The 21,271-nt window shown below is 34.4% G+C and overlaps 1 protein-coding gene across 2 annotated transcripts in view; it reads left to right on the top strand.

The window, feature by feature from the left end:
- MED13L (mediator complex subunit 13 like) overlaps positions 1–21,271 on the top strand; it is a 277,887-nt gene that overhangs the window by 30,801 nt on the left and 225,815 nt on the right. For both annotated transcript variants that reach the window (XM_027566693.1, XM_027566692.1), the window contains exon 2: positions 1,038–1,275. In XM_027566693.1, the coding sequence (XP_027422494.1) occupies positions 1,038–1,275 (238 nt within the window). The remainder of the gene's footprint in view (positions 1–1,037; positions 1,276–21,271) is intronic.

Genomic DNA, 21,271 nt, shown 5'->3' with positions numbered 1-21,271 from the left:
GCTTTTTTGGGGATTGAAGAAAACTGATAATTTTTTCTTGGAGATGTTCTTTATAGTGATTGTTTTAGGACTTCAGCTTGTTTTAGTTATGCTAGTAGAAGGTAACAGTTACTTTTCTCACCTGTGGTTCTTGTTTTTCGAAAAGCAACTTGACAAAAATTACTAACTTGGTGGTTGGGAGTGGTGTGAGGAGGGGGAATATGAGTGAGTAAGGGTTAAATGCAAGGGATACATGGACTCTTTGGTACAGAATTATGTTATGAATAAGTTTTACTATCAGTTTTGAATGCATAGTTGTAGTTCCTAGTCAAGTAAGGAATTCAGCTTTTGTTTGTGTTGAAACATCCTTGAAACTTCGTTCTTTTTAAACTTAATACTTAAGAAATTTTAGAATACAAATTCACAAGACAGATCAAAGATAGAGGATCTGCTCTCAGCTGGTTTAAAGTTACTATGTTTCAAAATGTGTTTTAAAAACAAAAGACCAAACTGCACTAGGGAATTGTTATAGAAGGAAAGCTTTTCTGTGTGCCACACACTAAATAGCAGGAATAAATTGCCGATAACATTCCATTAGTTTATTAGCAGGTTATTTTGGCTTTCATAATGAAGTACTATGTTACTGCATTGTATTTCCCCAATTAAAAAAGATTTAAACTATAGTTTCTGGATGGGATGAAATTGAGGAAATTCTTTGAAAGAAATTATTTCAGTTCTACAGACTCTTGATTTCTAAATGTAATTTATGAGTTAAATAAGGAATAATAATATAGAAAGTTTTATGTATAGGGACTTTATAGTAAATAATAGATAAAAAACGGTTCAACAGGAAATGATTACTTTTTTGCTGTATTTTGATACATAATGTATTTAGAAATCTTGATAGGAAGAAATGAACTTTCTACCCCCTTAAAAAAAATCAAGGATTGACAGAAATTTGTAAATATTATTAGCAGATTTATTTTTCTGTATTGAAGCCTGTTTTTAGTGTTCTTTATGTGAAGAAAACAGTCAAAATTGTAATTTTCTTTTTCCAGGCTGAACTCACAGGAATCAAATGGCGTAGGTACAATTTTGGAGGGCACGGGGACTGTGGACCCATAATTTCAGCCCCAGCCCAAGATGATCCAATCCTGTTAAGTTTCATCCGCTGTCTCCAAGCCAACTTGCTGTGTGTATGGCGCCGTGATGTCAAACCAGATTGCAAAGAGTTATGGATATTCTGGTGGGGAGACGAACCCAATCTAGTGGGTGTAATACATCATGAACTACAGGGTAAGTTTTTTGTTTTTTCTTAAAAACTATCTGCATTATATATGTTTTGAATAGTGGTAAATTCTGAAAAGGTTATTAAGACTTGCTAAGAAGAAAAATCCAAGTATTTAATGGATTTGTGTCAAAGGAACCTCTTTACTCTCACCCCTTTTCTTTCCACCCCTGTTTTTTTTTCAGATTCTTTCCCATTCATACTGGGACTCAGTACCTTGAGAGCCACTCTATTAAAGTATAGTGTCCCCTGGGTGTTTGGGTTGGAATTGAGGCTAAGATCTACTGTATTAAAATGATAGTGAAATGTGAGTTATTAGAGCAAGTCAGTGAAATGAAAAGAATTTTTTTTTTCTTTTTGGACTCGTGCTGTTATAGTTTTTGCCAGCTGAGCTCTGGTGGAAAATTGTAGAGTGATAATAGAAACTTAGTGCAAGCCTTATTGGACAGAACTATGAGGTGTCATTGCATAGTATATTTAAAGAAAGATTTATGTAAAGAATCTACTCTGGTTTTGATGTAGCATGTTTTCCTGTGTTTTGTTCCTGCTTTTTATGTAAGTAGGTGATTCCAGGAATTATTTGCTCTAATGCTGCCTAATGTTTAACTTCAGATTACCTCTGATATCTGGAAATTTTGAATTAGTATAAGACTTTGATTTTTCTGAGCTATCGATACTTTTTGTATTTACCACCAATTTATAACCAGAGGAAATTTTATTGATATTCTTTGAATTTCTAGTAAAACTTTTTTACCTCTTTCCTTAAATGTTTTCGTCTAGTATGCTAAAGAATTTTTCTAAATCAGGGCTAATTCTGATTTTTAGTTCGGATAGGTCATTAACTCTTTTGGACTTAGTCTCCTAGAGCCAGCATTTATAACGTCTGCTGCTGCTGCTGCTAAGTCGCTTCAGTCATGTCCGACTCTGTGCGACCCCATAGATGGTAGCCCACCAGGCTCCCCCGTGCCTGGGATTCTCCAGCCAAGAACACTGGAGTGGATTGCCGTTTCCTTCTCCAATGCATGAAAGTGAAAAGTGAAAGTGAAGTCGCTCAGTCGTGTCCGACTCTTAGCGACCCCATGGACTGCAGCCCACCAGGCTCCTCCGTCCATGGAATTTTCCAGGCAAGAGTACTGGAGTGGGGTGCCATTGCCTTCTCCGTTATAATGGCTAAATTACTCTTATTAATTTGTGGTTGAAAAATTTTGGTTAGTGTTTGAATGTTTTGTTACTGCGTATATTTAATTTTTTTTTATAGGAAGGAGTAAAACTAATTTTAATGTATCTGAGGATCTATTTTAAAGCATCTAAATTTCCCTAAAGGATTTCCCGCCAACTTCTGCTTGACACCTTCCTGGCTTTTCTTTACAGCCACTTTTTTTTATCTGTGATATCTCCTGCCACAACAGCCAGAGGGCAGTAAACCACAGTGGACTAATTGAGCTGTTTACTTTATGGTCCATTTGTTCAGCTCAAACCTTTCTCCCATAGTTTTTTAGAGTATTTGGTTTATATATATATAAGAATCTATTCTGGGTAAGATTGCTTACCTAGCTGGTTAGTCAGCAAAATCTCAGAATTATGTACATCTCAAAGCTTATTACATGTAGTTTGCAGTGAACTCAGGTAAAATTAGTTTTAAACATCTGGTTTCCGTTTAATCAGAGTTTTTAAAATAAAATACCTCCTAAAAGATAGCATTTATATTTGTCCATTTAAGTATCAAAGCATATCTTTTTCTTCTTTCACAGTATTTTGCACACATGGTAGAGGAATATAACTTTTTTTTTTTTTTTCCATTTCTTTCCCCTTCATTTTCTGTGATTGTTTCTGACTCAGTCTCACTCTCTTTCTTTTTCCCTGTTGATCCTTTATGTTTTAACTTTTTGGTCTGGTCTTTACTGTTAGCAACACAAATAATCATTTTATAATGAAGATGAAACCAAGCCCAACTATTACTTAAGCTTATTTAGTTGATGTATAAAGTTATTTATCCATACCAAAAAGGCACATGGTCAGTGTTTTTAGAAATAACTTGCTAAGTTACTGTGTTATTTCTCATGAATTTTGTTACTGTGTTAACGAAAAGATGTAGCCTGTTTGAATATTTTATAGTTGCTATAGATTGCCTATGTACATTTGTTCATGTTTTAAGTGTTTTTTGTGGTACATATTTAAGATTAAATTCTTTTAGATCGTTTTATAAATTACAGAAATATTACACTTTAATTAGAAAGTTAGGAAAACAGAACTGCCAAAGGAAGAAAACAAAAAAACAAGAATCCCGAAGTCTAAAGCAGAGTTTTAATGTTTGGTGTTTCTGTGTATAAATGAAAGTGGTATCATACTGTTTTTTAACTCAGCCCTTTTCACTTAACGGTGTCTTATGAATGTTTTCGCCTGAGAATGATTGCGTTTTAATTTTCTTCCCTATTGAGTCTGAAAACAGTGTAAACTGTTTATTTTTTGGTATGTCACCAGGGAAGTATTAGCGTGATGAAACAATCATAACTTTGTTAAGTACATCTACTCTTTTTAACATGTTGAAAGTGTGAAAGTTATTAGATCAAGGCAAATGATCTTTTCTGTAGGTAAAAGTGGTTGCAAAGAGTAGTTTCACGTTTCAACTAATATTAGGAAATATATGAAACTTAATTAGAAAAACGAGTGACATAAAGACTGCTTTGTTTCAAGTGAGGGAGAATATGACATGTAGAGCAATCATGAAAAAAGGATACCAGGGGAGTATTGTAATGGCAGTCACACAGATTTAGGATACTTTCGATCTGTTTCATTCTCTAGTATGTGTAAGAATGATTCCATTTTGACTAAAGTAAATTTTGTCAGGGTCCTTTAATATTAAGATAATGGTACCATTATTTGTAGCATTCTTTATTTTTAAGGGACATTTTACTGTCCTTTAAAAAAATGCTTTTTAGTTATGCTATTAGGCATTTACCTTTGTTTTTACAGTTAAGCCCAAATAGCATTCTACTAAGAAATGTCACAAAGCATTGTATTTAAGTATATGCAGAAGGAGAACAATCCTGTAGGATACACATAGTTTTATATTACATTTTTTGTTCAATTGCTTAAAATACCTATGAAATAGTCTATGAGAAGACTAAGATACGTTTATAACTGGTCTCTGTCACTTGGATGAACACTTTTGGGCTCTTGTTCAGGGAGTTGTTGTTTATATTGTATAGCATAGTGGTTCAGAGGTTTGGGTTTGAATCCCTGCTTATTGACTTGCTTGCTCTGTATCTTTGGTTTAGTTATTTACCTTATTCGTGCTTCAGTTTCCTCACTCTAAACTGGGTTACAAGAATAAAAAATGTTTAAGTACTCAGAAAAGCACAGAGAGCAAGCTAATCTAGAATTGTGACTACTGCTGCTACTTCAGTACCAGCAATTAACTCAGACGTTAAAATGAAAACATTTTGGCAGTTGGTCTATGTGGTATAACATTCACTATTTGCTGATGTTTGTCAAATACTAGTTTTTTAAAGTATACTTTTAGATTGAAGTAATCATTTTTGAGTTTGTTAATGTCGAATAACTGAGAATAATAAACTGAGAGCAGTGAAGATGTTCCTATTCATAGGAAATTTGTCTAGATAGAGTCTGTAAACAGAATTTCATAACAGACCTTAAATTATGTTGTAAAGAGGTCAGAACTTTAAGATTTGACTCTGTTGGATCCCTGTAATGTAGATTTGTAACTTTACTGCCTTTTCCACATAGAGGTATCAAAGGACACTGGCTGAATACTGAATATACAAGTATTTCCTTCCTTGTTTCCATCTCTAAGTACCTGTATCAGCAGGTCCAATTATAGGGTTTTGAAATCTCTACCCTTGATAAATTATAGTCTGAAAAGGATATAAGACAGGCACACAAATATGTATAATGCAGGGAACACTGTAAGTATATAAGAGAAATACAGTATATTGACTGCTTTCCACATTAGCAAACATTCAGTTCCAGGTGTGTGCTGTGCTGAGTCGCTCATTCGTGTCCAACTCTTTGCGACCTCATGGACTGTAGCCCGCCAGGCTCTTCTGTCCATGGGATTCTCCAGGCAAGAATACTGGAGTGGGTTGCCATGTCCTCCTCCAGGGGATCTTCCCAGCCGAGGGATTGAACCCAGCTATCCTGCATTGCAGGCGGATTCTTTACCGTCTGAGCCACCAGGGAAGCCCTCAATTCCAGGACTAATGCATAAATAAGTGTTCTATAAAGTTTTCACAAGAACACTGTAAGTCCTAGTGAGAAACCTTGGTTTCTGGTCTGTTTATTTAGTCTCTATTAGGCAAGAGCTGTGATCAGCCCTGGATGTGTAAAAATGAATCCTCATCTTTAAGGAGCTCACAGTCTTACTGGGGAAGCAGCTAAATGAGTCCATAATGATGATATAGTGGAGTAAGCTCCAAATGTTTAAGTTAGGGATCTCGCAGAAGTATCAGATGCGACTTCAGGGAAAGAGATAGGGAGATAGGGGTGAAGCCCAGAGGCTGTGAGGCTTGCGGTGTCTTACAGGATACATCTGTTACATAGGTTGCAATGGAATTTGCCCTAGTCAGAGAAAGTAGCCTCTGTAAATGGGCCTTCAGGCAGTGAATGAACTGTGGAAGAGGCAGGCTTGCCCAGAACGTGGGATATGAGTGAGATAGTTGGGGGAAACAAAAAGTGGGGAGGTGGGCCATAGTGTGGAGTTCACTGAAGCAAGGACTTAATCTGATAGATTTTGAGGAATTGTTACAGGTTTCTGATCAAGAAAGATAATTAGAAAGATTATATATAAGATATTGAATATGGGCAGGAAGACCATAATATTGTAATATTTTATTCTGAATTGAGTTATTAAATGTTTTTAGTTTAGGATACAGATTTAAATTGAAAAATACCAATGACTATGTACTAAACTTTATATTGATAGTTTTTGCCCGTTTTATTTTATTATAACTGGGCTGTTTTTGCTTGACTAAATTCTTTGCCACATTTTTCAGTTTGATTTTTAGAGAATAATATATTATGCTAAATTGACTTCTTATTTACCAAACAGAATCATTTTATAAACACAATTGTTTGGTTATTTCATTGCCTGTTAGTCAGTAATGGGAAAGACATGCAATCTTTGAGTCCCAAAATCATACAAAGAGCAAGCACAGACTTCTAGGGATTGGAGATGGCTTGACCCAAAGAACTCCTGGTCCAGAAGAAGTATCTTACACAGATTAGTTGTGTATGTGCTTAATAACGTTCATTGAATGAATGAATGAAAAACCTCTTAAATGATTCTAACATAGCATGGTTTATCCTTTCATAAGGTTGATTTATAATAAATACACTTGAAATTTTGAATTATTTGATGATGTGAGAAGATTGAAACCTAGTTAAGGCATTATTATTTCTGTTTTTGATTCTCAGTGAGGTGTAAATATCCAGTATAAAGATGCCCTCCTACTTTTGTAACTGTTAAGTTTGGGGCAAAACTTTGAGACTGTGATTGTTATTTTCCCCCATAACTTTTCACTCTGGCTTGAGGAAGAACCTGAACCTGTTTAAAGACAGAGTACTTCTTCAATCATCTGCTTTTACAAAAGCAGTTAAAAGTTCAAATGAAGATTGTTCTGAAGTCATGAGAAAGATGGGGGGCAGGCAGAGGAGAGAAGAAAGGATGAAAAACATTCAAGAGCTCGCAAAGGCAGATTATGTTGATCAAGCCAAACTCTGAAAATTAATAGCCACTTATTGCTTAGAATACTAAAAAGAGAAGTGTTGGCATTGAGTTTTCATAAAATCATAGACAATGAAGTATGTCTACACAGGAATGTATTACCATGTATGTGTATCTTAACAGTGTGAATTTTCAGTTGGGTTTTGGTGATTTCTGATTATCTTTGACTAAATGAAATGAATTTTAGTCAGCATTGTAAATGGATTTATTCTCAGTTGCAATGAAAAAGAATTGCTTTCTCTGAACGTAATGACACCTTTACATATAAAATTAATAGGAATGAAATTAGGTAAAACGTCATTTAGTTTGAATTTTTCTTCTAAAGAAATTTCTTCTGATCCCTGACTTTCCACTCTGCTTTTATATCTGTTTTGTCATTATTGATAGTTCATTTATGATTCATTAAAATTAATCTCTGGCTAGATTGAAAAAGCTTTTTTCACATTGTTTGCATTTATTTATTCTTCAAGTGTATAAATCTAATGTTTTTGAAAACAAGTGAATTATACCATTCTACAACATTCTAGATTTCTAATATTAATATTTTATGTATCAACATTTATATGGAGATTTCATTACATGGCATTAATAATTCTTGAGATTGTTAACACAGTGTATCTGAAAAGTAAATGTTACTTTAATTTTCATATTTGCTTTGTGGAGGATAATAGAAAAATACATTTATGTTTCAAAAGAAGCAAACACTTTGATGGAAAACATGAACCGAGTGGTAAATGGTAGCTAGTTCTGAGTAGTTATAAAGTATTCCTTGTTTTCACTGTGTTTTGTTTTGAAAGAATTAGCTTGCTAAAAAACTATAAAATAGTAATAGTTTTCATTGTATGATTATACAAGTGATTCTAGTGTGTAATTACTGAAAGATTTAATAGAAAATTATACATTTTATTTTTAAAAGAGAAAGTAAAATACTTATTAAGACTTTGGTAAGCAGTAAATTTATATTGTAAAATGATGGTTAAGATTTCAGAATTCTTTCATATGAAGAATAAGAAAAGATGTAATGGATTAGATAGAATTATTAAGCTAAATGTGCTTGAAATTGAGAGAATAAGCTGAAGTCTAATTTTTGAATGTAAATAAAATCGATGTGTTACCACAGGCAACTTACTGAACCATGTAATTAGTTTTTTCTATGAAAAATGAGACATTTATATAGAGATTGTAGTGAAATAGCATGTAAAGGACTTATGTTCTAATGATATGAAAATTAAACGGTAAGAAAAATTATACTTTAAAGATGGTTGCTTTAGGGAAAAGTTAAATCATTTGATTTGCAGGGTATGTGTGTGTGTGTGTAGATTTATGTTTTGGTAAGTATGTATAAGCATTATATATAAAATTACCTACTCTATAAAGTAAACCTGAATAAAACTCCCCAGTAATGAGGTGTTAAAGTCACCACCACAAGTAGGGTTGCAAATTAACCTAAAAGTAGGTAAACTTTCTCGGTGTATTCCAGCTTTTGTTTTTTTCTTTTTGCTTGATACGTAAGTAGTTTTAGTGATGAACACGGTTCAAAATCTTGTTCTATTTTAATAGAATACTTTTAAGATTTAAAATAGGTTCCTATGCATTAAAGTACTATAAAGATTTCTTTGTCCAGTAAAGCAATTTCTTTATCTCTTGTTCAGAGAGATTGATCTAAGAAATTAAAATGTGCTAAATTGGAGAAAAAGTTAATTTAAAGGCCTAATTAATTCAAGAAAAAATACGTATTTGGAGATTAAAATTGAGTGATGTAGATATAAAATTACACATTAGAGAACAAAACACTTCTTGCTACACACTTTACAAGAAAATCCTTTGCTGACATATTCAGTCAGTCTTACTGTTTGAAGTGTTTTGTATAGAAGATAAAATTAGAAGTCTCTAAAATAAAACTAGGTTTTTTAAAGGAAGGAAGAAAGTGGGGCTGAATCTTGGTGGTTCATCATTGAGAGGACTCCTTGAGTGTCCTGTCCATTCATACATTTGAGTTAGCACACCCATAGGGAAATGGATGCTTATAAAAGTCCATGACCTAGTCATATCACTAGTTGTAATGGAACTCAGATCCATACTTTATGCCTTAATTAAAACCATTATTGTCTCTAAAGCTCTATATAACATAAACTGTGTGATTTACTCATAGAGTAATTCAGTTCTACCATATCATTTAAAATAAACTATTAGAGTTCTATTATCTATGTATCTAATAAAATCTATTTTCTGAACTTACAGATAGAGCACTGACTTGCTTAATTCTGGACATAGGGCTTATGTTTTTTTGACTTTATTTATTTATTAGTATTTTTAAAAATTAAATTGAATTTGTATCTTATATTGGAATATAGTTAATTTGCAGTGTTTCAGATGAACAGCAAAATGATTCAGTTAGGAGCTAGAATTTTTTGTTCTGTATAAAAAATGTTTTAATGGCAGAAATAACACATAGTATATGCTTCTTTCCTCCCTCCTCCCAAAAGATCTCAAAGGTTTAGAAATGTTTTAAGCACTAGAGAATTATGAAATTGGATTCTGTTGCTTTAAATATTTCATGCCTAAAATTGTCCTGATGCTACCTGAGGAGTTTTTCATTGAATATCATTATGGCTAGTAAGTGTTCAGTAATTCTCTTTACTGCTTCATCTGTGTACATATTTCTGTACAATTTCCCACAAGTACTGGGCCACATAACCTATTTCTTATAAACCCAATATTGATTAAATGTACTCTTGGTATAGTTGGGTCTCGTTTTGATCCTGGCTCTGTGGTACTGTGATTTGTCTGTGACTTCAACAGAATAAGCATTATCCTCTTGAGGCCCACCTAGGATTGAGCTTGAAGGCCTTCTGCAGTAGCCACATGATCATACAGTTAGTCTTGTGTGTGTGTGTGTGTGTGTGTGTGTGTGTGCGCGCGCTGTGATAGTGTAACTGAATATGAGCCAGCTGCCAGGCTGTTGTGGTAGAATAATACCTGTGGTTTGCAGTTGATCATGCAGCAAAACTGGCTTGACTTAAAACAAATATTAAGATTAAAAATTGGATAGAGTGCTTTTGTGTTGAAAAGGATTGTGTGTATACAGTGGTAAGTTGAAAGGTAGCGCATTCACAGATTTGTCATGAAAAACCCCTTCCTCATATTTAATATAATGTCATATGGAAAATATATTTCATTAAAACATTAGCTTTATTTATGGCTTTACTAGCCTTAGGGGGAGGTAAGACTTTTTGCTCATCTTCTTGAAGGCTTATTCTATGCCTTCAGTTGGAGATAAGTAAATATTTGTAGAGTGACTGCCTGAAGAAGGAAAGTGTGAACATCATCAAGATGAGGTCTCTTCATTAAGATTATTTTTTTTACTGGTAATCTTGGGCTTGTTTAAATGTAAGCAGCTTTGATGTTTGCTATTTATAAGAGGGCAGATTATTCACATTGAAATATATTTAGTCTAAAGGAGAAAAATTTGGATACTGTCAGTTCAGTTTTAGGCAGTGTATTTTTAACTTATTTTAAAAGTAGCCTAGCAGATATTAATAATGGAAAGGGCGCCTGCCTTGGCATTCTTGGACAAATTACATGCAACTCGGTTTAGGAAGGAAGGAACATTTGTTGGCAGTGACTTTTATGGAGACATTTATCACGCCGTTTCTTGGTTTCATGAAGAGTATAACAAGGAGGAGCCCTTGATTCCAGTAGCACATCTGGGGTTGGAACACATACCTGGTTGCTATAGAAAAGGTTTCATTAACCAGAACTCAGATAGCCAGAGCCCTTAAACCCATTCTTAATAAGCATAAGCCATTGGTAACTCAGATGGTAAAGAATCCGCTTGCAGTGTGGGAGACCTGGGTTCGATCCTTGGGTAGGGAAGATCCCTTGGAGAAGGGACTGGCTACCCACTCCAGTTTTCTGGCCTGGAGAATCCCCATTGAGAGAGGAGCCTGGTGGGCTATAGTCCATAGGCTCGCAAAGAGTTGGACACGACTGAGTGACTTACAATTTTTCAAAGCAAATTTTACCAATAAAAGGGTTAAATGACTTAAATGAAGCGCTCTCTGTGATTAGTCCTGATGTGCACAGATATCAATTTGATGCACAGCATGGTTGGGCAATGAGGTAGAATACACTTGGGCAAGAACATCTTCCTCAGATGTCCTGGAATACTGATTCAGCTCAATTGCCCCCATGTTTCAATTTATAGTATTTTGTAACAGCAGTAAAATAACGTACAAAAGGATGTTTTTAAAGCATCCTTTCAGCTTTGTAAAGTATTACTGCTCTTTAATGATCTTTAATATTTAGAGTTACCATCATGTATTTAGCCAGCAGATATTTATTGAGTCTGCATTATTTTAGGTGCTGTACAGAATATGAAATGAATGAGAAACATATTGTGTTCTTCAGAAACAGACACTCTTAATAGGGGACACAACACATGTACCTAGAGCATTATTGCAAATGTCCTGAGAGGAACACACACAGTCTTATTGGAGTTATTTGGAAAGAGGCAGCACTTTGAGGAACAATTGATTCTTAAGCTGAACTTTAAAGAGTGGGTAGAATTTGGGTATATGACTGTGTCATGGCAAGAACATTTCAGGTGTATGAAATTGCACGTGCAAAGAGACAGAGTAGGAAAGTTTGCAGTATCTGTGGGGGAAGAGTTAAAGATAAGTTGATTGAAACTGCGTGCTTGTGCCTGATGGTGATGGAGCTTAAATACTAGGCTGAGGAGTTTGGACTTAATAGGTAGTTGGGGATTTGGGGAAGTTTTGGATAGGATGAGATGGGAAGCTCCCTGTAGGCTGTGAAATGTGCTGGGGGTAAGACCTGCATCTGACTTTGCCCATTGTTGTAACTGCAGGACCAACATAATTCCTGGCACATATTTAGAGGATAAGTTAATTAGTAAATGAATGAGTGCAAGAAAAGTTTGTATGAAGATTATCAGTTTAGCATCATTGCACACTATGAAGTCCTTGTAGTATTCTGGATCGCATAGGAAAACATGCTCTTACAGAAGACCTGTAAAGAAAGTATATGACCACATTTGAAAGATTTTCTTGCTGCATTGATTTCTCTTTTAAGTCCAAATTAAGAAGACAGTAGTATAATTTTCTTCATTTTTGGGGGGAGTTATTGCTTTTCATAGTTTAATTTTAAAGGTTTTATTAAACTTAATTGAATTGAATTATTTTCCATAAATTATTTTATTCATTCGTAGATAGCAAGTATTGGGCAGTGGGAAAAAAGCTTGTGTCATGTAGAACAGGGGCTTTGGAAGAGCACTGTTTATTGGATTAAAGTGCTTAATGATATTTATGTGTCAGAAGCCTTGTTAACTTATAACTATGTCACAGATTGAATGACCTTGGCTGTCCTCTCTATGTTATAAATCGCCAGCCCAATCTTAGAGTTCATATTTGCTATGTAGAAATCATTAGCTAAGATTGCTTGGCTGAGATGCTCACTGGTAAACTGCATATTTTCCTATAGAATCAGATTGAAAGCTTTCACTGAGCTTTCTCACTCCGAAATCCTTAATTACTGACCTCTTTAAATATCATGTCTATAGACTACATGATAAAATGAGTTAGTATACTATTAGGCAAACATTTTCAGTGAAATCCTTGACAGACTTTTTGTGTGTGTGTCAATATACATCTTTTGTTCTTTTGTTAGAAAGATAGCCTTTTGGTTCTATTAATTTCTAAACATTTGAGATAGCAAGTTGTTACTTAATTAGTTCTATAATTCTAAAATGGCATTTTTCGAAAACTATTCACAGAGTTGATCTGTCCCTCCAAAGATGCTTGTAAATGTACTTGCATATATACCGGCAGTTACTTGAATTTCCTGTGTTAATTGAAATTCCATTTGACCACACATGAAATGCAGCCCTGTCTCACAGAGAATGCTTGAAGAACCCTTCCATCTTCAGCAATCACAACCTCTTGGCTAGGAACCATTACAACTCTGTTTCCATTTGTCGCCTTAGCTCAGCTGGCATTCAGCAGAAGTATAGGTCATGGGTTGTGAATTACTCCCTCCTGTTCACTCTCACATATCCAAAATGTAGCAGAGGCCAGGAAGAAATTGAGCATTCTTTTATTATTTTTTATCTTTATAGAGGTAGAGACCGTAAGTATGATAAGTAAACTAAAAAAAATTTTGAATTTTCACAACTTGTCTCTCCTTGTGATACTTGTCTCATTAGAGACAAGTCATTTAAATTTGCTTTGACTTATTCTTGTCTATACTATGGGAATTACAGCTTTACTTTATGATACAACATGAAGCAACTAGGGAAAGTTCATAGATTTTAAGTGCTGTGTAAATCAATGCTTTTCATAGTCATACTTTTCCTTTAATGAACTCTGCTTTGAAAATATTTAAATCTTTATGAACTTATTTTATAATTCATAGTTTTGGTCATAATTTCTGCCTGTAGATAAAATTTGAATTCTTTTTCACCTGACATTGTCTGTGTCATCTTAGTTAAATTAACATGTAGCCATTTGATTTTTCAAAAAGTTGTCTCATAATTGTTTTTTTGGGTTTGGCAGTACAAGGATGGTTGATAATACTTATGCCTGTGCTGAAGGGATTTTAGAATAAAAAATTAAAATTGTATTCTGTATTATTCTAAATAGGGATGGTGATCTGATCCTTGAAAATTATGGTAAGTGTATGGTGTATGTGAATTATTAATTGACCAGAGTGTTTTCTACTTTTTATTGACTGTTGCATATAGACAATTGGCAGGAATATTTGACTAACAAGGATTACTACAGATTCATGTTACATGCCATAATAAGCCTATTTTTCTTCCACATTTTGTTTTTTTTATTTGCAGAGTAGTTTTTATTTATGCTTATTGTTTCTAATTTTATAGTAGTAATAAACCAAAAATAAATGATGGCTTGAAATAATTATATGTTGAAAGTAGGAACCAGACAACAATCAAATATTTATAGTTCACTTGTTATGTGCCAGGCATCATGCTGGGTGCTTGATTATCAATCTTGCAGTGGAAGATGATTCTGAATTCATTCATTCTTTTTATATCTTAACTTGAATGATTTAAGGGAAAGATTTCAGAGTTTGTTGATATGTTTTTGTACCTTGTTTTTTTTTTTAATTCAATTTTATTTAATATGTGGAACAGATTTAATAGTTATGAAATAAACAGCAATCTTTACCATTTTGAGACTGTTAATTTAACTAGTTGAACACTAGAGGGACTGTGAACTAACCACTGAATTTTTTAGTTCCGTTGTTTAGTAGTTGAGATGGTTTATTTAAATAGCAGAGTCACATAGCTTTTTCCAGCTTTTTAGTTTTCCTAAGGTTAAGTGTTGTGCCCCAGAGTTTACCTGGCATCTTATTTGGTTGATTAACTCTTGTGTGTATGGACTATAAAATTTAACCTCTGCCAGTCTAGGTATCAGAGAAGGCAATGGCACCCCACTCCAGTCCTCTTGTCTGGAAAATCCCATGGACGGACCAGCCTGGTAGGCTGCAGTCCATGGGGTCGCGAAGAGTCGGACACGACTGAGCGACTTCACTTTTACTTTTCACTTTCATGCATTGGAGAAGGAAATGGCAACCCACTCCAGTGTTCTTGGCTGGAGAATCCCAGGGACGGGGGAGCCCGTCTGTGAGGTTGGATAGAGTTGGACATGACTGAGTTGACTTAGCAGCAGCAGCAGCAGCAGTCTAGGTATATCAAACCAAAAAAACCTTTGGTCATAGTCTGCTTTAATCAATGTATGTATTTAGGTGTCCTGCTGAAAGAAGTGGGAAATATGGAAGTCACCCTTGTAAATAATGAGTTCGTAGTTTTCTCTTGAAAGTCTCTAGTAGAAGAAAATAGAGTTTGGAAAAATATTCATTGGAACAATAATTCAGATTTTTATGATTATTGAATATGTGTTTTGTGAAAAGATTCATCAGTTTATAACAGCACTAACACAGCAAAGTTAATCCATATATTATAGTTTTAGTCTACATAGGTGGCTTTACAGATATTTGTGATGTTTCACATGAAAAGATGTTTGGCAGCTGAACTTAATTTAACAAGAGTTTTCTGGAATCCAATCTTTAGGCCTTAGAAGGTTGAGTATTTCTTGAATAACTGTGGTTCAATTTTGCTGTTAACATTTTGTTTTTAAAATTATTTTGCCTTGGAAATGATGTAAATGTGAAATTACAGAATTTAAACTACAATTGATGTACAGTAGATAAATGCTTTTGAAAGTTTGGTTTGTTGGCTATCTTGGGATTTTAATTGGGGTCACATTATGAACATAAAAATGAATCAATCTGCATATTTATATATTTCTCTTTAAGAAGTGCTAAAGATCATTTAAAGGTTCATGAAATGAATGAGTTGGGTGTAGAATTTATTTTCTTCTGAAATAAATTTATTTCATCATTTATATATTTGTAATGCTGATCTATCTTAAGTTTATAATGTGGCAGAAATATGTACTACATTAACATAAATATAACTTAAATTTTCATGTTTAAATGTTTTATTTCATTTTCCTTGATTATATATTTTTAAAATTCAATATAAATTAAAAACCAGTACAGTTATATATAGGAAAAGAATAAATTCCATCTCTTATTATTAATATTCTTCCAGAATATTTTGAGTTAACTAAAATGATGTATGGAATTAACTATTGTGCTTTAAGTATCCAATGATACTTTCTTTCTAACTTATAAGAACTATGATGTAAATTCTCGAGGTATACATTTGTTTCGATCATTTAAAAATTATCTATCCAACTCATTTGTGTTCCTTTTATAATTGAGAAAGTCTTTAAAGTCATCCTTTGTGGGCTTTTTGATTTCTGAAAGTAGTAAAGAAAATTAAAATTACCGTGGAATTCTAAATGTAGTCAGTTCTTTGCTAAAACCAGCATTAGAATATTTAACTGCTAGTCTTAACTGCTTTGCAAAATGTTGGTAAGTACTCCACTGAATTTTGTCTTGGGTTATTTAGAGAAGAAATTTGATATTAGAGAGTCTTTAACAACTTCATTATTTTCTCAGAAGTGTGGTGTTAATGTCATAAAAAAAAATCCTGGTGTGTTAAGTATGAAACTGTTTTCTGGAGACTAAATTTCTGGAAAATGCCAAAAAGTACACAGAGTACCAAACTGTGAATTCCAGAGTTAGGATAAAGGCATGTTGGATATAAAAAGCATGTTTTTGTTATAAATGTTGGCTAGTTGACATGATTATAATTGTTGGCATTGCAGGAGTTGTCTGTCTTCAAGTGCCTGATATTTTGAACAGAGTAAAAACTAATCCTGACTTGGTTATATTTCAGTTCAGTTCAGTTCAGTTCAGTAGCTCAGTCGTGTCCAACTCTTTGCGACCCCATGGATTGTAGCCTACCACGCTCCTCCGTCCATGGGATTTTCCAGGCAAGAGTACTGGAGTGGGTTGCCATTTCCTTCTCCAGAGGATCTTCCTAAACCAGGGACAGAACTGGCGTCTCCCACATTGTAGGCAGACATTGTGGCTTTACTGTCTGAGCCACCAGGGAAGTAATATTGAGTGGATAGTAATTGCCCAATGTACTGAATAATAGATTTAAAGAGACTTTTTTAGCTTATAGAATAGATTCAGGTTAAGATCAAGGGCACTATTAAGGAAAGTTAGGAAAAAAGTAAAATCCCATCTTTTATTCGTTTAGCTTTTAAAAAAAAGTGTTATTTGAGGTAAATTTGATCACCATATGCCACTGGATTAAAATAAAATTGTGTATCTCCTAAAATGACCCAGCAAAGATTCAATTAGAAAAAGGCTAATTAGGTAGTTATTTTAGCAAATCTCTTTATATTTCTTATACTAGGAGGAGGAGAAAAGTACGGAATTCATTTCAACAAACATTTGTTGAGTGCTCGGTACTGTCCTGTGTGCTGGGGATGACATGGTTATTGCCTTCCATACATACATAATTTGTTGTTCATTTTCCAAGAATTTAATTAATGAAAATTTGAGTTTAGATCATCTTACTTTGATACATTTCTCAGGAACTCATGAGGTTTGAGTGAGTTTTCTTTACTCTTGCTTTTTGTTTGTTCAATCTTCATGTATGAACATGGGCCAGATAATGTGCTAGATATTCAGCATTCACTGGTAAGTTGAACAACTCACTTCTTGATCTCTCAGATTTATTCTTTGTGGGACAGTTAGATAAGTACTCAGTACAGTGTTATAAATGCTCTGATCTGGGTAGTACTTCTGCTCTGTTCAAGCTCTTTTCCTCCTCAAAGTGTCCTGTTCCTCTTGTGACATAAGGGATTTCTTTCTTTCGTTAAAAATGTTTAGGCACTTCTTTTGTAAGATGCCATTATCTTGAGATGATAGAAAGATAAGCTAGACATGAAGTTTTTTTTCCCTGTGGGAGCAGGGTGGTAAAACTTGACTGATTTTATGTTTGAAACTCAAGAGATGTGTAGTTAGGATTCAAGACAGCTGGATTTGCAGTTAAAGAGTTGCTTAGTTATTTATCTTCTCCTACATCCCCATATTGTCTTTCTGTGTTGCTTGTTTAATAGCAAAAGACAGAAGGTTGTAAAAACTCAACTTCTCTCACTGGGTTCCTGCTTCTTTCCTACATAGGTTGTTATATTTTTATCTAGATAGATGGGTGCCCAAGCAGCTTCTTAGACTTGTTCATATGTTGCAGTGTCTTTTTAGATTGTGACAACTTTCAGAGGGTGAGAGAAGACATTTCAAGTCAATTGAATGAGTGTCTTCAATGAATATTCTGTAAAGCTAAAGGTTAAGACTTCCCAAGTTGCTAGGTTTGTTAAAAGTGTCAGAATATTAAAACTTTCTTCATGTGGAAGACAAACGGGATTTTGCCGAAAGTTTCCTGTCCTTATTACCAACTTTGCTGTCATACATTATTTATGACATGTTTTTATGTATTCCACATACCATATGTCCTTGCTAATTAGGTACATCTTTGTTGGGGATTTTCAGTGTGAAATCAGATATAGAAATAGCATGTTGGTCTTTGCTACTGTTACCGTCTCTCAAGCTACCAGCTGTAATTCTCGTAAATTGAATGGGATGTTTGTTGAGTATGGAATGCAAGAGGATGGATTCATGGCTGTGTGCTTCTTACATTGACCAGTTAAAAAAAAAAACGTTTTAGAAAGTTGATTTTGGACATGTGACTTTCAGGGGCTGGAAGAAGAGAAGTTAATCTAGTGAAAGTGATGAACCAAGGACAAAAGCATAGTAGAGAAGTTTTGGTCATAGCTGGGGTTTCAGCTTGGCTGTGGAGAAGGACTGACTGGAAAAGACCCTGATGCTGGGAAAGACTGAGGGCAGGAGGAGAAGGTGACGACAGAGGATAAGATGGTTGGATGGCATCACCAGTTTGATGGACATGAGTTTGAGCAAGCTCCAGGAGTTGGTGATGGACAGGGAAGCCTGGTGTGCTACAGTCCATGGGGTCACAAAGAGTCGGACACGACTGAGTGACTGAACTGAACTGAACTGATTGAGAAAGGAGTGATAAGGAAAAGAGCAAGAAATAAGATTGGAAAGGTAGTTCAAATAATAGGGGACCTTGAATAGTGGGTTAAGGCAATTAGCACCATTCAGTAGACCATTAGCAGGATCTCTTCAGAATCCAGAGCAGTTAGAAGGATTAATCTGACTGCAATGCGTTACATAAAATGGAGCAAGGAAGTTGGTGGCAAGGAGAATATTAGGAGTCTGTTCCATCATCCTTGGTGAAATCCGAGAGCCATTAAATAGCATTTTTGTGTATTTTAATCTGGCTTTTTGATTTCTTAATATTGAATTTATCTGTGTTTTAATTTGTTGATTTGTTCCTCTCTGCTAAATACTTAGTTAAGCATTGTGGATCTAAAAGTGAGATATGATCTCAGCACTCTTTAGGTTTTTGTATTTTAACAGGGCAGGAGAAGTTGAATTGAGGTTGAGTTAACTGCAAATGTTCAGGGCTTGTAGAATATGTGGTAGAAGAGGTGACTGGATAGGGGAGGGTGGTTGAGGCTGGAAAGGTAGGTAGGAATCAGATTGTGCGAGGCTTCCTTGGCTTTATCTCTTAGACATCGGACAAAGCCACTGGGAGTTATATGGAATGCAAGGTGACAGATTTCTCTAAGACTGCTGAGAAGAAGAGCCTGTAAACATGATTTTGTCATTTCTGAAAGAATGGTATTAGGGAATGTTCACTTAAAGGCAGTATTGATTTTCATAGACAACATCATTTGTGGGTGAAAGAGAACAAAGATTGTATTATAATATACTATTGAGCATAGCTAAAGGAAAAATAAAATATTTTAAACCACCCCCTGCCCCTGAAATGTTTTTATTGTAACACTTAAAAAATTAATCTATTATTCAGTTTGTACATATATAATGATACCCTTTGAAATTTTTATGTAGATTTTGATAATTTGTAAAATTAAGAGTGCCCCTGAAATATTAGGATACACTATTTGATAGTTTTATGAGGCTAGATTGGTGGGTATACATTTTCAAATGAGGCAGCCTAAATATAGTTGGTCAGTCCAATAAAGACATTATCCTGTTGGGCAGCAAAAATTATTATGTATGAGGATATTTTTTGGTGATAAAGTAGTGCAGAGCTAAGCTAACCAAATATACTTTGGGGTCACTTTATAGAAATCACAATGAATTAGATTAAAAGTTGTGTGTGGTTTTTTTTTTTTTCCTCCAAAGCTTTTAGATATAATGTGAACTGGGCTGTTATATTTACTTTTTTCACAAATTGAATAAAGTGATTTGAGCTAACCATTTTTACTTACTCCTATTTAAGTTGTTTGATAGGAAACCAAGAGAAAGAAACTGTTTCTGGAAACCATGTTTTCCTTAGATATTGTGGATGCCTGAATAGGGGGGAATTTTAGTGTTACTTATATTTAATCCAGATTTGGGACGAATATAAATATTGAAATTTTGATTTGGGGTTAATTCAGTTTTTAGTTAATATTTTGAAAATATTTGATCTAGCTTCACACCTTTGAAATAGATATTGCAAAGCTATGTTTCCTTTTCCCTTGTTTTTTTTTTTTTTTTTTTTAAGATCATTTGACAGTCTTAAGAGAAGATAGATGGTTTCTTCATAAGTAATTCCAGTTTCATTAAATGGCTCTTGACTCTCAGAATTGAGTTATTACATAACAAGATGAGTCAGATGGGAAAGAAACAGCTTAGTATTTTGCTGTTGTGTTGTTACCATGACTGCAACATACTGGCAGGAGGATATTATATTATGTAGTTGTTATTTAACCTGATCTGTTGATTGGGGGGGCAGGGAAATCAGAACTTTGTCTCTAGTAGAGTTGTTCACATCACTAAGGAATCCTACATTTTACTCTGTGACGTAAAAGATACCTCAGGTTTTGTTTTTGTTTTCCCTTAAAGGGTGTTGAGGTGGGGCAGGGGGTAACCGATGGAACTGTACAGGATGGATGTAATGCTTTGTTTCCTAGATACAAACTTTAAATTCTGGGCCAATGAGCTTTTCTTGGCTTTTTCTACCTTGTACCTAAATTTAGTCTTCACCAGTACCCTTTGAAATAAAGGATCTTTTGTTTGGTAGTGATCATTATGTACAAATAAATCAGAAGCATCAAATTTAGGAATTTGGAAGAATAGTTACAAAATGTTAGGGAAAATAACCTGTACTCCACGAGAAACTTGCAAATAATTTTAGTGTTTATTTTTTAGTTCTAAAATATTTGCCTCCCATACTTGCTTTTGCCTTTGATTGGAAGCAGAGGTTGTTATACATAGCTGGGAGGTCTCCCTTTCGTCTTCTTTTGCTGTGCATCTCTCAGTCCATTGGTCTCTGCATCCTTGTGAAGGGGAATTAATTGGTGGGAAGAAAACCTACTTGGTTTATTGAAAAGTAAAATTTAAACTGTAAAAGTTCATCAGGCCACACAAATGATGGGAACAGTGGGCTTTGTGCTTCATTTACAAATGCTTTTTCTTCCAGTATTGGATTTGTTTTTGGATGCTAGTATTGAGACTATAATTAACAGTGGTAGTTGCTTTTTTCTTTTTAGGATAGCCATCGCTGATTGCCATAGCAACATCTCAGAAGATAGTCTACTTGATCTAATGGCAGCATGTCAAGGAGTTGCCTTGAGCGTTACTCTTGACTTTCTGAGATTGTATTGGGATTTTTAGTTTCAAAAGGAAAGTGATAATGTATGTTG

Source organism: Bos indicus x Bos taurus, chromosome 17 (genome assembly GCF_003369695.1).
Source record: "Bos indicus x Bos taurus breed Angus x Brahman F1 hybrid chromosome 17, Bos_hybrid_MaternalHap_v2.0, whole genome shotgun sequence".
Taxonomy (NCBI): domain Eukaryota; kingdom Metazoa; phylum Chordata; class Mammalia; order Artiodactyla; family Bovidae; genus Bos; species Bos indicus x Bos taurus.
Note: the sequence above shows the minus strand (reverse complement) of the source record. Positions and strands in the feature narration are given on the sequence as shown.